The sequence below is a fragment of the Somniosus microcephalus genome, chromosome 4 (genome assembly GCF_052327205.1).
Source record: "Somniosus microcephalus isolate GS21.2 chromosome 4, FLI_Smic_1.0, whole genome shotgun sequence".
NCBI classification, from domain to species: domain Eukaryota; kingdom Metazoa; phylum Chordata; class Chondrichthyes; order Squaliformes; family Somniosidae; genus Somniosus; species Somniosus microcephalus.
Genome location: NC_140990.1, coordinates 241,051,525 through 241,068,305, shown reverse-complemented (window position 1 = coordinate 241,068,305; position 16,781 = coordinate 241,051,525). Strand labels below are relative to the sequence as shown.

Here is a 16,781-nt window from a genome sequence, read left to right as displayed (position 1 = left end):
CATAGTAATCCTGAAAGTACAAGTGCGGGTAGATAAAGCCATGAAAAAAAAGACTTGTATTTATATAGTACCTTTCACGACAACTGGACGCCCCAAAGCGTTTTACAGCCAATTAAGAACTTTTTGAAGTGTAGTCACTGTTGTTATGTAGTAAAGGCGGCAGTCAATTTGCGCACAGCAAGCTCCCACAACAGCAATGTGATAATGACCAGATAATCTGTTTTAGTGATGTTGATTGAGGGATAAATATTGGCCAAGACACCGAAGATAACACTTATATTTGAAAGGCCAGCTCCGTCAACGGCAGCGCTATTGCCCTTACCCAGATAGCGGCCGCCATTTTTTTTTACAAGATGGGCCTTAACAGCCAGCGCTAAACCATCAAATTTTTAGCCATATCAATTTAAAATGGACATGACGAAACAATGTTCCCACTAATTTTATTTTGCATATGCGGCCCCTTTAAAGGGCTGCGCGGTCCATTATCATGCAGGTGCAGTTATTTCACTTGTAAAGCCATTGCACGGCCTACACGGGACCTCCAGACCGCTATGTGGCCGCGCAGCTTAACGGGAACATTGCTAAGAAAGTGATGAGAGATGTTAAGAGAAATCTTTTTATGCAAAGGGCTGTTCGAGACGAAGCATTCTGTGCTCTGAGTGGTTGAGGCAGAAACCATTGCAGCCTTTTAAGAAAATTGGATAAATATTAGAAGCGGAGATAACTGGCGGACATGAATTTAAGATCATCACCAAAAGAATGAAGGGAGAGGTTAGAAGAAATATTTTTATGCAGTGGATTGTTGAGACATGGAATGCCCGACCAGAAATAGTGATGGAAGCACAATCCATAATTGCTTTTAAAAGGGAAATGGATAAATATTTCAGTTAAAATTAATATGGAAAATGGGCAGGGAATGGAACTAAGTGGAGATCTCTGAGAGAGTCAGGACAGGTGCAATGAGCTGAAATTCTTCCACGGTGTAAATTTCTATGATTCGCACCAAGTCCCATTCACCCATCACCCCTGTGCTCGTTGACCTACATTGGCTCCCGGTCCGGCAACATAAGAACATAAGAAATAGGAGCAGGAGTAGGCCAATCGGACCCTCGAGCCTGCTCCGCCATTCAATAAGATCATGGCTGATCTGATCCTAACCGCCAATCCACTATCACAGAACCATCTCCTGAATCTAACAGAATTAGACACACGAAATAGGTGCAAGGTCAGGCTACACGGCCCCTGGGCCCGCTCCGCTACCCACAGGGCCATGACCGATCCGAACCTAGGCTCGTGTCCAAATTCCTGCCCGCTCCCCATAACCCTTAATTCCCTTTACTTCTAGGAAACTGTCTATTTCTGTTTTAAATTTATGTAATGATGTAGCTTCTACAGCTTTTTGGGGCAGCATATTCCATGGACCTACCACCCTCTGAGTGAAGTAGTTCCTCCTCATCTCAGTTTTGAAAGAGCAGCCCCTTATTCTAAGAGTTCTAGTTTTACCCATCATCGGGAACATCCTCCCCGCATCCACCCGATCCAACCCCTTCACAATCTTATATGTTTCAATAAGATCGCCTCTCATTCTTCTGAACTCCAATGAGTAGAGTCCCAATCTACTCAACCTCTCCTCATTTGTCCATCCCCTCATCCCTGGGATTAACCGAGTGAACCTTCTTTGTACTGACTCGAGAGCAAGTATGTCTTTTCTTAAGTATGGACACCAAAACTGTACGCAGTATTCCAGGTGCGGTCTCACCAATACCTTGTACAACTGAAGCAATACCTCCCTATTTTTATATTCTATCCCCCAGCAATGAAAGCCAACATTCCATTGGCCTTCTTAATCACTTGCTGCACCTGCATACTAACCTTTTGAGTTTCGTGCACCAGGACCCCCAGATCCCTTTGCACTTCAGTACTTTCCAGTTTCTTGCCATTAAGATAATAACTTGCTCTACGATTTTTCCTGCCAAAGTGCATAACCTCACACTTTCCAGTATTGTATTCCATCTGCCAAATCTCTGCCCACTTACTTAGCCTGTTTTTGTCCCCTTGCAGGTTTTTTATGTCCTCCTCACTCACTACTTTCCCTCCCATCTTAGTATCATCTGCAAACTTTGATATGTTACACTCGGTTCCCTCCTCCAAATCGTTGATATAGATTGTAAAGAGTTGGGGACCCAGCACTGACCCCTGCGGAACACCACTAGTTACTGATTGCCAGTCTGAGAATGAACCATTTATCCCAACTCTCTGCCTTCTGTTATCTCAATTTTGAAATTCTCATCCTTGTTTTCAAATTCCTCCATGGCCTCGCAGCTCCCCATCTCTGTAACCTCCTCCAGCCCGACAACCCTCCGAAATCTCTGCTCCCCTCCAAGTCTGGCCTCTTGCGCAGCCCCAATTTTCACCGCTTCACCATTGGCAGCCATTACTTCAGCTGCCGAGACCCTGAGCTCAAATTCCACCGTCACCAACCACTGTTAACTTTGCCCAAGGGCCCTTTTTTCATGTATAAGCCTGGAAAGGGAATGATGGTGGACTATTTCACCATGGGGGAACACCACAATCAAGGCCTTTACCTGAAGTCTACAAATGCACATGCTCCATCAGGACTCACTGGATAGCAATCAGTAGTGGGGAAGAAAGAAAGAATTATTTATATAGCGCCTTTCACGATCTCAGGATGTCCCAAAGCGCTTTGCAGCCAATGAAGTACTTTTTTTTAGTCACTGTTGTAATGTAGGGAAACACTGCAGCAAATATGCACATAGTAAGATCCCACAAATAACAATGAGATAAATGACTTGATAATTGATTTTTTAGTTATGTTGGTCGAGGGGTAATTGCTGGCCAGTACTCCCCTACTGTTATTCAAATAGTACCATGGGATTTTTTACATCGAGAAGCTTCAGGTTAACATCTCATCTGAAAGACGGCATCTTCAATAGTACAGTGCTCTCTCAGTCTACACTGAAATGCCAGTCTAGATTATGTGCTCAAGTCTTTGAAGTGGGACTTGAACCAACAATCTTCTGACTCAGTGGCATGGCTGACAACTTTGCTGATTGTTCCCCTCCCTAACCCAGGGACCCCCCAAGGCCAATTGCAGTACCTCAAATGTCAGCCTGGATAAAGAGTAGGTAAGCGAGCACAGATCAGGAATCTTCCTGTCTTGTAGGACTCAATTCCACAAGCAGCAAGCACACTAGTCTTACGATCAAACCATTGCATTTTGTAGAAAAATACATAACATTCAAAATTATTGCTCACCTGCATAACTTTTTGTTGTATCTCCTCAAGTTGAGTACGTTTACTACGCTGTCTGCAGACCTCTTGATAACGAGTGTACTGTTCTCGTAGAGAATCCAGTAGTTTCACTACTTTGGGCTGAGCTAACAATTCATCATCCATTGGGGACCATGACATGCCTCCTTCTAACCCATTAAAGCGGCGCTGTTGCAACTCTGATAGTAGTTCATGACCTTTAGAGTAATGTTAGAAAATATTTAAATACTAATGCAAAAGTTCAATTTCTATAGTATATGCCACTGGTGCAAGCATCTTTTACTTCATCCATGCCTTTGTTACCTCTAGACTGGACTATTCCAATACACTCCTGGCCAGCCTTCCATTTTCTACTCTCCCTAAACTTGAGCTCATCAAAAACTCTGCTGCCCGTGTCCTAGCTCGCACCAAGTCCCGTTCACCCATCACCCATGTGCTCGCTGACTTATATTGGCTCCTACTTAAGCAATGCCTCGATTTTAAAATTCTCATCCTTGTTTTCGAATTCCTCCATGGTCTCGCTTCTCCCCATCTCTATAACCTCCTCCAGCACTACAACCCGCTGAGATATCTGCACTCCTCCAATTCTGGCCTCTTGCGCATCCCCGATTTTAATCGCTACACCATTGGTGGTTGTGCCTTCAGCTGCCAAGGCCCTAAGCTCTGGAATTCCCTCCCTAAACCTCTTCACCTCTCTTTCTCCCTGTCCTCCTTTAAGACGCTCCTTAAAACCTACCTCTTTGACCTGCCTTAATATCTCCCGATATGGCTCGGTGTCAAATTTTGTTTGATAACGCTCCTGCGAAGCGCCTTGGGATGTTTTACTATGTTAAAGGCACTATATAAATACAAGTTGTTGTTGTTCAAAACTGAAAGATGTAACTTTTAAACAGATAGTTAATAGACATCTGTTTAATTAAAGGGAACATTTTGCTCAGGCATAGATTATTCCCTTGTAAGCGTAATGACTGCTGCTTTATGTGCATAATAACTCAGACACTACAACTTATCCACTTTGTGAAAAAATCTTGCTGTTATGTAACCTCCTACTGTTGAGATATTACAGATACTGCCCTAATGGAGCTCACAGAAGTGTCTGACATTTTATCACTTAATGCCAAACTACTGTAAGCACTTACACAATAGCAAAATACTGCGGATGCTGGAAATCTGAAATAACAACAGAAAATGCTGGAAGCGCTCAGCAGGCTAGGCAGCATCCGTGGAGAGAGAAACAGAGTTAACGTTTCAGGTCTGGGACCCTTCATCAGAACTGGAAAAGGTTAGAGATGTAACAGGTTTTAAGCAGGTGCAGAGGCACAGAAAGGGAGAGGGAGGGGAGGAAGGCACTTAAGGAACAATGTGTGCCAAGGTAGGAGGCAGGAGAGATTAAATGTTGCAAATGGAGATGGCAGAATCATCAACAGCCACCTGAAAAATGGGGGCAGGGGTTATAGACTGAAATTGTTGAACTCAATGTTGAGTCCAGAAGGCTGTAAAGTGCCTAATCGAAAGATGAGGTGCTGTTCCTTGAGCTTATGTTGAGCTTCATTGGAACAATGCAAGAGGCCGAGGACGGAGAGGTCAGAGTGAGAGTGGAGCGGAGAATTAAAGTGACAGGCGACCAGAAGCTCGGGGTCACCCTTACGGATTGAACGGAGGTGTTCCGCAAAGCGGTCACCCAATCTATGTTTGGTCTCCCCAGTGTAGAGGAGACTGCATTGTGAGCAGCGAATACAGTACACTAAATTGCAAGTACAAGTAAATCGCTGTTTTACCTGGAAGGGGAGTTTGGGGCCCTGGACAGTGGGAAGGGAGGAGGTAAAAGGGCAGGTGTTGCATCTCCTGCGCTTGCACGGGACGGTGCCGGGCGAAGGGGAAGGGCTTTTGGGGGTGATTGAGGAGTGAACCAGGTTGTCGCGGAGGGAGCAGTCCCTTCGGAATGCTGAAAGGGGAGCTGAGGGGAAGATGTATTTGGTGGTGGGATCACGTTGGAGGTGGTGGAAATGGCAGAGGATGATCTGTTGAATGTGGAGGCTGGTGGGGTGAAAGGTGAGGACAAGGGAAACCCTATTGTGGTTCCGGGAGGGAGGGGAAGGGGTGAGAGCAGAAGTGCGGGAAATGAAACGGACACGGTCAAGGGCCACGTCAACCACGGTAGAGGGGAATCCTCAGTTGAGGAAAAAGGAAGACATTTCGGAAGCACTGGTGTGGAAGGTGGCATCGTCAGAACAGATGCGGCGGAGACGGGGAAACTGGGAGAATGGAATAGAGTCCTCACAGGAAGCGGGGTGGGAGGAAGTGTAGTCCGAGGAAGTGTAGTCCAGGTAGCTGTGGGAGTCAATGGGCTTGTAGTGGATCTTTGTCGATAGCCTATCACCAGAAATGGAGACAGAGAAGTCAAGGAAGGGAAGGGAAGAGTCGGAGATGGACCATGTGAAGGTGAGGGAAGGGTGGAAATTGGAAGTAAAGTGAATTAAATTTTCTAGTTCAGGGCGAGAGCAGGAAACGGCACTGATACAGTCATCGATGTACCAGAAAAAGAGATGAGGGAGGGGACCCGAGTAGAACTGGAACAAAGAATGTTCCACATATCCCACGAAAAGGCAGGCATAGCTAGGGCCCATGCAGGTTCCCATAGCAATTAATTTGGAGGAAATGAGTGGAGTCAAAGGAGAAGTTGTTCAATGTAAGAACAAGTTCAGCCAGGCGGAGGAGGGTGGTGGTGGATGGGGACTGGTTGGGCCTCTGTTCAAGGAAGCAGAGCGCCCGGAGGCCATCCTGGTGGGGGATGGAGGTGTAGAGGGATTGGACATCCATAGTAGAAACATAGAAGATAGGAGCAGGAGTAGGCCATTCGGCCCTTCGAGCCTGCTCTGCCATTCAATGAGATCATGGCTGATCATCCAAATTCAGTACCCTGTCCCTGCCTTCTCCCCATATCCCTTGATCCCTTTAGCCTCAAGAAATATATCCAACTTTTTCTTGAATATATTTAATGAACTGGCCTCCACCGCCCTCTGTGGCAGAGAATTCCACAGGTTCACCACTCTTTGGGTGAAGAAATTCCTCCTCATTTCAGTCCTTAAATGGCTTACCCCTTATCCTTAGACTATGACCCCTGGTTCTGGACTCCCCGGCCATCAGAAACATCCTTTCTGCATCTAGTCTGTCCAGACCCGACAGAATTTTATAGGTTTCGATGAGATCCCCTCTCAATCTTCTAAACTCCAGTGAGTATAAGCCCAATTGACACAATCTCTCCTCATACGTCATTCCTGCCATCCCAGGTATCAGCCTGGTGAATCTTCGCTGCACTCCCTCCATGGCAAGAACGTCCTTCCTCAGGTAAGGTGACCAAAACTGCACACAATACTCAACGGTGTAACGGAGACAGTTGGGGCCAGGAAACTGGAAACTGTTAAAGTGGCGGAAGGCGTTGGAAGAGTCGCGAATGTAGGTGGGAAGAGACTGGACAAAGGGAGAAAAAAAAAGTCGAGATAGGAAGAGATAAGTTCCGTGGGGCAAGAACAGGCTGAAACGATGGGTCTACCAGGGCAGTCCTGTTTGTGGAGCATGGGAAGGAGGTAGAAGCGGGCTGTGCGGAGTTGGGGGACTATGAGGTTGGCGGACATGGAGGGATGATCTCCAGAGGAGATGAGGTCAGTGACAGTCTTGGAAACAATGGCTTGATGTTTGGTAGTGGGATCATGGTCAAGGGGGAGGTAGGAGGAGGTGTCGGAGAGTTGCTGTTCAGCCTCTGCACGGTAGAGGTTGGTTCGCCAAACAACAACAGCACCACCCTTGTCAGCAAGTTTAATGATAATGTTAGGTTGGATCGGAGAGAACGGAGTGCTGCAAGTTCAGAGGGAGGTAGGTTGGAGTGAGAGAGGGGTGCAGAGAAATTGAGACGGCCGATATCACGCCAGCAGTTTGCAATGAAAAGATCTAGAGAGGGTAAGAGGCCAGAGGGAGGGGTCCAGGTAGAACGAGAATTCTGAAAGTGGGAGAAAGGGTCAGCCGTGCCGGGGGGGGGAAGACTCCTGGCCAAAGAAGTGGGCACGGAGACAAAAGGTGACGGAAAAAGAGCTCAGCATTGTGCCGAGTTCGAAATTCATTGAGATGGGGGCGTAAGGGGATGAAGCTCAGGCCTTTGCTGAGGACTGATTGCTCGGGGTCAGAGAGGGGATAGTGAAAACACGGCAGGGGGTGAGATTGGAAGAAGGGATGGGGGTCAGAGGAAAGTGAAGGGGAAGAAAGTTACTGTAAGCACTTGTTTGGGTCATTAGTAATTGCACACTTGTAATTTCATTTAGTAACATCACAATTCAAATATCATTTGGATTTTATTATCCATATTGCATCATGAAACTGCCCTGTTTATACTACAGAAAGTTTCAGGAGTCAACAAAAAAGAAGTTGGCCCACTTTCCAGCACTTCAAGAAATTTGATTAACTGTACCACAAAAGCATAGGCGTGATGGTGGCAGTTTAGATCAGAGTACAGGGAAGCACAGAGTGAGGCTTATCTAAAATAAATCCCCAATAAACCTGTGAGCAAGTTAAATACGAAGGAGATAAGTACCTGAAAAATGCAAACTTTGTTCCACTAAGAATTATTATTGAGATTATAGACTTCTCATGACATCACTACATCATTCTACGTCTGGGAGAAAGGGAAGGGTGGGCACATGAGGTTGAGTTCAGCAAGAAAACGCTGAGCAGAATAGGCCTGATGGTCCTTTTTCATTCCAAGTATAGAACATAATATAGCTAGTATTGGGATGGGTTGCATGCAATTGTAAACACTGGACCGGAGGCCTACCCTCAAAGTTTTACCCAAGGTATAGCAGGTGCATGAAGCATAGTGATCCCTGAACATTTGAGGAGCCTTCTCAACAGACAACCAGCATTTTATTCTTAAATTGTGCTTCATTGGAAGACAGCGCAAACACTGAAGGTGATCATCTGTTACCAAAAATGCATCACAACAGCATAATCTGTATCTATATATATAAAAGAGCTCTTCTGTCTGTCCCGATGTCTGTCTGTCTGTCCGTTCTCTATACGTTTGAAAGTTACAGAGCGTACCGACGCGCGCGTCGCCTCAAAAGAAAGCTTGCGATTCCGGACCGGTCATAGGCGTATTTACGTTTCGGCCGCACAAAAGTCCCGCCCGCGGTATCCGAAAAACGTTCAGCCTTCCGCTCATTAGCATCTCATTAGCGACCATGTGACGTCGAGGTCGACCAATCGGACGGCGGGTTCCTTCCTACAGTTGAGTGTCGAGTGACTCGACGATTGACCAATCCTATGCTTCGGTGACCTGACCGGTTGACCAATCGGTGCGTGTGGGCGGGCCTTATCCTTCTGAACCGAGGTGAGTGGCCGCCATCTTGATTTTTCACAATTTTTCCCCCCACACTTTGTGTGTTAGGGAACTACGGTAAATATTTTAATGATGTGTTAGGGAATTAAATGACAATTTAATAGGGGGGGGGGGGGGGAGAGCCTCGGGAAATCGCGGGGTGGGGGGCGGGGGGGGGGGGGGGAGGAGAGAGCCTCGGGAAATCGCTGGGGGGGGGGAGCCTCGGGAAATCGCGGGGGGGAGAGCCTCGGGAAATCGTTGGGGGGGGGGAGCCTCGGGAAATCGCGGGGGGGGGGGGGGGGGAGAGCCTCGGGAAATCGCGGGGTGGGGGGGGGAGCCTCGGGAAATCGCGGGGGGGGGGAAGAGCCTCAGGAAATCGCGGGGGGGGGGGAGGGAGCCTCGGGAAATCGCGGCGGGGGGGGGGGGGAGCTGATGAGTTTAAAAAACAGAAGAGGCCGCCAGTTGTGCGGCCGCCTTGACGACGGCACGCATTCGCACGGCCCCCATTACCCCGGCAACGGGGCACGCCGGCGGTCTTGAAACCACGCATGCGCACGGCCCGCCACCCCGTCACGCCAGTTGCGCAGCCGCCTTGACGCCGGCACGCATGCGCACGGCCCCCGTGACGCCAGCACACAGCCTCGGGAGATCGCCGGGGGGGGGGGGGGCGAGCCTCGGGAAATCGCTACGCCCCACACGGCCGCTATCGCAACGGCACCGCACCTCAGGCGCTAGGCAGGGGGAGGGGCCTGAGAGAGGGACAGAGGGGAGTGGGGGAGGGGAGGGGGTGGGCAAGGGTAGGTGTGGGGGAGGGAGGGAGGGAGGGAGGGAGAGGAGGGGCGGGAGGGAGAGGAGGGGAGGGGAGGGAGGGAGAGGAGGGGAGGGGAGGGAGAGGAGGGGAGGGAGAGAGGGGAGGGGAGGGAGGGATAGGACAGGGAGAGGACATGACAGGGAGAGGGGGGACACACAGGGGCAGGGAGACCAAGCACCCCAAAATTGCCCTCGCAACGCAGGGCTCCCCAGCTAGTGAGCTATAATTCAATTGAACCAAATACTTCTCACAAAAAAGGAAGAAAATGTTGTAGTGTGGGGAAATATAAACATTTAACTAAACAGTAGAGGAGGTAACAAAAAAATCAGTTGTGGCTACGAACTGAATCCTAAACAATTCGGATATGAAAAATACTTTTTTTCTGTTGAACAACAGTAAAACAGTGCTGCCAGCAGGAACCAAGTATTTGACACAGACATTTCTAGAGCATGAGAGAAGGTAAAGCAGAATCGGAAATTTGCCCATCTGTAACACTGACCCAATTCACACATGTTTGGAAGATAAATGAACAATAAACAAACTTTTTAATGGCCAAAAAGGTGGTCATGTCCTAAAAAATGTGGTCATTGTTATTGATGCGATATAGTGTTCATGGATACTTGTGCATGAACAAGGAGCTTCTCCTTTTAAACATGTGATACCTGGGATGGCAGGAATGACGTATGAAGAGAGATTGGGCCGATTTGGCTTATATTCGCTAGAGATTGGAAGAATGAGAGGGGATCTCATTGAACTTATAAAATTCGAACAGGACTAGACAGACTAGATGCAGGAAGGCTGTTCCCGATGGCGGGGGAGTCCAGAACCAGGGGTCACACAGTCTAAGGATAAGGGGTAAGCCATTTAGGACTGAGATGAGGAGGAATTTCTTCACCCAGAGAGTGATGACCCTGTGGAATTCTCTACCACAGAAGACAGTTGAGGCCAATTCATTAAATATATTCAAGAAGGAGTTGGATATATTTCTTAAGGCTAAGGGGATCAAGGGATATGGGGAGAAAGCAGGGACAGGGTATTGAATTTGGATGATCAGCCATGATCGCATTGAGTGGCGGAGCAGGCTCGAGGGGCCGAATGGCCTACTCCTGCTCCTATCCTCTATGTTTCTATGAAAAGGCCACTATCACAATATTATCTGAATGGTAATATACGCATATAACACATAGGTGTATTATTCTATTAGCGGAAGTAACTCAATTCATGTTAAAAGTGGCACTGATATTTAAGTTGCTACCCTATACGCACACAGCCCAAAAACAGATGCAAAGATACAAGTTAGATCAGATTTTACAGAATGGATCAGCTTAAAAAGTTCATTGCATAATTAAATTTAGTATGTTATATGGCAATTAAAATATTTTCAAACGCTTATATTTATAACAAAAAGCTACCTGTTTGTAAAACCGTTTCTGGATCCACAGAAGGAAGAAAACTGTATTCCACAGGTCTATAAATTTGAAAAAAAAAAAGGTTTAACTACAAGGTGCAAAACAAAATCACAGACATAGCAGTTTTTGCACTTTAGAAATAAAATTTGGATTCTCAAACATTTTACAAAGGTTGAGTAAGCACTATATAACTGCAATATTACCTTAGTTTGCCCTTGAAGATCTGTGCACATAGTACAACCCCATCTAGTGGCACCAATAGATACTGTACCATTTCTTATGTACTTCACAGGTTGGCCCTGACCTCAGTCAAATTAAATATTCGACCTCAGTTCGAGGTAAATCAAGTCAGGCATCTATATTTTGTCTGGTTTAAGTCTAAGAATAAACTTGGCCGAAGACTAAGAATATAAATGAGTGCCATCATATCTGCAAGAGGCTCTGAGAAGGCTTAAGAATGCTGCACATACATTTCCCGATATACTGCATACCCATCTACCAACTAAAGTTTATGATGATGGTGATAATTGACAAAAATAAATCTAGGCAAACTGAAGATGCAGTGGTTCTGTCAACATCTGAAGATAGGTTAACCCTATGAAGAGGGGTCTCTATCCAAAATGTTAAATCATTTTTTCTCTTAACACCTGCTGATGTAACTGCTGTGCATTTACAGTATTTTTTAAAATTTGATCCATGAAAATTGTTTGTCATTGAACAAGTTAAAAATTAGGAAGTCAGAAGTATAAAAATGAACCATATGGAACTTTTTCACCAATAGAGATGAGGAGTAAGTTACCAGGAAAAGCCATTGAAGCAAACAGTATCAAAGAGTTTTTGAAACACAGTTGGTTGTGTTCTGTAGAGAGAAGCGATTAAGGGATATGGTGAGAAGGTGCATAGGTTGGGTTGGTTTATGAAAAAATGGGCTTGTTGGCATTAGTGGTCTTTTCCGGTTCTTAAAAATTATGATGTTCTAATCTAGTACAGTATTCAGTTCCATTTATAAAAATATAATCCAGACTGAATAATTTATTAACTGATGATCCACTGCATTTTTATTTTCAAGAAGTTTTATTATATGCTTATGTAACATATGTCATCTGACACCAAACTCATTTAGGTAGAATTGTATAGCCATCTTTAATACTATGCAGTTGGAGCACTGCTTTATTATTTATTGCCTGCAATGGCCCTCTCTAAGGGAGCCACTTTACTATTATTAAATATACTACTTGTGAAAACTCAAGAATTTTATTTGTGACAGGGTTAACATCAGCCAGCTGACAGAAATGAGGTAATTTAGATGGGTTAAAATTAAAACAGTGCACACTGTAATACTTTTAGAAGACAAGAAATAATGGGCAAACTTTCAACATTGGAGGGGGTGTAAAATGGACAATATCAGATCGGCTGTCCATTAATCACCCAGCCATTGACTTCAATGGATAGGTAAATAGGGCATAGCGCATAACATATATGGATTTCCAAAAAGCCTTCAAAGGCATAGTGGACTCATGACTAAGATCAGAAAATGTGGAGTCAGGGGACAGGTAGCAGAATAAATAGCAAGCTGGCTACAAAACAGAAAGCAGAGAGTAGGCGTTAAAGGTAGTTACTCAGACTGGCAAAAGGTGGGAAGTGGTGTTCCGCAGGAATCGGTGCTGGGAGCACTGTTGTTCACCATTTACATAAACAATTTGGACTCAGGAATTGTGGGAGTGTAGTCAATACAGAGGAGGACTGCGACAAAATACAGGAAGACATTAATAAACTTGCAGAATGGGCATGTAATTGGAAAATGAAATTCAATAAGTGTGAGGTGGTACATTTAGGTAGGAAGAATAAGGAGTTTAAAAGTGGGGTAGAGGAACAGAGGGATCTGGGGGTACAGATACAAAAATCACTAAAGCAGCGACCAAGGTTAATAAGGCCATTTAAAAAAAAGCAAACAAAGCACTGGGGTTCATTTCTAGAGGGATAGAATTGAAAAACAGAGAAGTTACGTTCAACTTGTATAGAACCTTGGTTAGACCACACTTGGAGTTATGTGAACAGTTCTGGTCTCCATATTATAAAAAGGATTTAGAGGCATGGGAAAAGCTGCAAAAAAGATTTACTAGAATGATACCAGAACTGAGAGGTTATACCTATCAGGAAAGATTGAATAGGCTGGGGCTCTTTTCTCTAGAAAAGAGAAGACTGAGGGGTGACCTGATAGAGGTCTTCAAAATTATGAAAGGGTTTGATAGGTTAGACGTAGAGAAGATGTTTCCATTTGCAGGCGAGACCAGAACTACGGGCCACAAATATAAGATAGTCATTGATAAATCCAATAGAGAATTCAGGAGAAACTTCTTTACTCAGAGAGTTCATAGAATGTGGAACTCACTCCCACAGGGAGTAGTTGAGCTGAATAGCATAGATGCATTTAAGGGGAAGCTAGATAAATACGCGAGGGAAAAAGGAATAGAAGGATATGTTGATGGGGTTAAATAAAGAAGAGTGGTGGGAGGAGGCTCATGTGGCGCATGGGCCGAATTACCTGTTTCTGTGCTATAAATACTATGTAACAGGCGACCCATCCAATCTCACTTGTTTTAGATCCCTTCTGAAGTTGAAAGTTCTGGTGACCATGTTACTCTTTAAATCTCTCCATGGCCTCGCCCCTCCCTATCTCTGTAATCTACTCCAGCCCTACAACCCTCCAATTCTGGCCTTTTGCGCATTCCCGGTTTTAATCGCTCCACCATTGGCAGCCGTGCCTACAGCTGCTGAGGCCCTAAGCTCTGGAATTCCCTCCCTAACCTTCTCCACCTATTTACCTCGCTTTCCTCCTTTAAGATGCTCCTTAAAACCTACCTCTTTGACCTGCCCGAATATCTCATGTGGCTGGGTGTCAAATTTTGTTTGATAACGCTCCTGCAAAGCGCCTTGGGATTTTTACTACATTAAAGGCGCTATATAAAATTGTTGTTGTTGTTGATGACACTGGAGTGCTATACTTTCCATCGAGAAAACTACAAAACAAACAGAACATACCTAGTACTGACCCCCAGTAAAACAATGTGGATTTTGCAGTCCAGGATATAGCAGTGAATAAACAGATTAAGACTACTCTGAGAAAAGAGAAATAGCTAAATGACTTCATAACTTCACTGCTGAAGGTTGTTTGCGAAATCAGAATCTCAGGAAATGCTGCATACTTAAAGCCACAGATAGCTCTGAACATAATGGAAATTAATTTCTGTGGGAGTTCTCCCACTTGTCCGGCGTAACTTCGGAGGAGCAGCGGAAACCCTAGAAAAATTACTGTTTTTCCGGAGTTTCTGCAGCTCTTCCACTGAAGGTACAGGGGACAATCAGCCCCTAATGGTCTGTTGGAGGGAGGCAAGTCTTGGCCTGATCAGGTACAAGTTATTGACAGTTATTATGTGGTCACTGAACATGACTTGGGGGACACTGATTTGCATGCTTGATTTGCTGAATCTGATACTTTCTGAACTCTTATTGCCATTAAGATTGTACTTTTACTTTTTTTTTATTCTCAGAATGTGGACAATGCAGGAAAGGTCAGACATACTACCTTTCCCTCGAGTAGGTAGTGGAAGGTCTTCTTAACGGCGATTTTTTTTGAACAACCAAGTGGCTTGCATGGTAACAAGTACCTGTATTTATATATTGCCTTTAATGTAGAAAAAACATCCCAAGGCTCTTCACAGAGGTGTAATCAATAAATCAAAATGGAAGCTAAACCAAAGGAGGTGATATTAGGAGGGATAGATGGTTTTAAAAAGGGTCTTAAAGGAGAAGAGGGAGGTGGAGAGATAGAGGAATTGAGGAAGGGGTTTTCCAGAGTTTGGGGCCAGGTGATTAAAGGCTCAGCCGGCCATGGTGGGGCAAAGGGAGATGGGGTGCAAAAAAGGCCCATTCGCTGTTGTTCAGCTATCCATTTGTAGCCAGAGCATCTTCAGCAATGGCTTCTGTTCTGATGGAGAAGGATTAGGGATGGATTGAGGATTGGTTAACGGACAGAAAAGAGAGTAGGAATAAACAGATAATTTTCGGGTTGGCAGGCAGTGGGGTACCGCAAGGATCAGTGGTTGGGCCTCAGCCATTTACAATCTATGTCAATGACTTAGATGAGGGGACCAAGAGTAATGTATCCAAGTTTGCTGACGGTACAAAGCTAGGTGGGAAAGTAAGTTGCGAGGAGGACGCAAAGAGGCTGCAAAGGGATATAGACAGTTTAAGTGAGTGGCAGATGGAATATAATGTGGAGAAATGTGAAGTTACCTACTTTGGCAGGAAAAATAGAAAAATTGAGTATTTTTTAAATGGTGAGACACTGGGAAATTTAGGTATTCAGAGCGACCTGGTTGTCCTTGTACACGAATCACAGAAAGTTAACATGCAGGTACAGCAAGCAATTAGGAAAGTAAATGGCATGTTAGCCTTTATTACAAAAGGATTGGAGTATAAGAGTAAAGACTAAAGAAGTCTACTGCTATTATATAGGGCCTTGGTGAGACCACACCTGGAGGACTGTGTACAGTCTTGGTCTCTTTACCTAAGGAAGGATATACTTGCCTTAGAGGGAGTGCAACGAAAGTTCACTAGACTGATTCTTGAGATGGGGGGGATTGTCCTATGAGGGGAGATTGAATAGACTAGGCCTATATTCCTTACGGTTTAGAAGAATGAGGGGTGATCTCATCGAAACATATAAAATTCTTAAGGGGCTTGACAGGGTAGAAGCTAGGAGGATGTTTCCTCTGGCTGTGGAGTCTAGAACTAGGGGTCACAGTCTCAGAATAAGGGGTCGGCCATTTAGGACTGTGATGAGGAGTCATTTCTTCACTCAAAGGGTTGTGAATCTTTGGAATTATCTACCCCAAGGGCTGTGGATGCTCAGTCGTTGAGTATATTCAAGACAGAGATCAATAGGTTTTTGGATACTAAAGAAATCAAGGGATATGGAGATAATGCGGCAAGGTGGAGTTGAGGTAGAAGATCAGCTGTGATCTTACTGAATGGCGGAGCAGGCTCGAAGGGCCAAATGGCCTATTCCTGCTCCTATTTCTTATGCTCTTAAGTTCTTTAGTAGGTCTTTATGGTGCAGGGGTTGGAATCTCGACTCTGAATCAAATAGGATGCCAAGGTTAAGGAACGGTCTGGTTCAGCCTGAGACAGTGGCCAAGGAGGGGGATGGAATTTGAGGCAAGAGTATGGAGTTTGTGGTGGGTGCTACAAATGTCCTAACTGGAATAAATTGTGGCTCATCCAAGACTGGATGTCAGACAAGCGGTCTGACCACACACAGGACGTAGAGGGGCCGTGAGAGATAGTGGAGAGATAGAGTAGGGTGTTATCAGTGTAAATGTGGAAGCTGATCCCATGTTTGTGAATGGTCACCAAGGGCCAGCATGTAGATGAGGAAGGGGGAGGGGGTGCAAGGGTAGACCCTTGGGGACTCCAGAGGTAAAGGTGCAGGGGAGAGAACAGAAGCCATTGCTGAAGATGCTCTGGCTACAAATGGATAGCTGAACAACAGAGAATGTGCATTGGAGGAGGATGGTGTGGTTGACCATGTCAACGACTGCAGAGAGGTCGAGGAGGACAAGGAGGGATAGTGCATCACGACCACAGTCACAGAAGATGTAATTTGTGACTTTGGTTGGGGCCTTTTCGGTGCTGTGGCAGAGGTAAAAACCTGATTGAAGAGATTCAAACAGGTAGTTGCTGGACAGATGGGCATGGATTTGGGAGGCAACAACATGTTCAAAGACTTTGGAGAGGAAAGGCAGATTGGAGATGTAGTAGTTTGCAAGGATAGAGAGGTCAAGAGTGTTTTCTTTTGAGGAGGGAATCATGATAGTGATTTGAAATGGAGGGAATAGTA

The 16,781-nt window shown here is 45.4% G+C and overlaps 1 protein-coding gene across 1 annotated transcript in view; it reads right to left on the bottom strand.

Moving 5' to 3' along the window:
- Nucleotides 1-16,781, bottom strand: part of sestd1 (SEC14 and spectrin domains 1) — a 188,165-nt gene that overhangs the window by 71,708 nt on the left and 99,676 nt on the right. Inside the window, 2 exon segments of the mRNA XM_085985980.1 lie at nucleotides 3,277-3,488; nucleotides 10,883-10,938. Coding sequence (XP_085842106.1) covers nucleotides 3,277-3,488; nucleotides 10,883-10,938 — 268 coding nt within the window.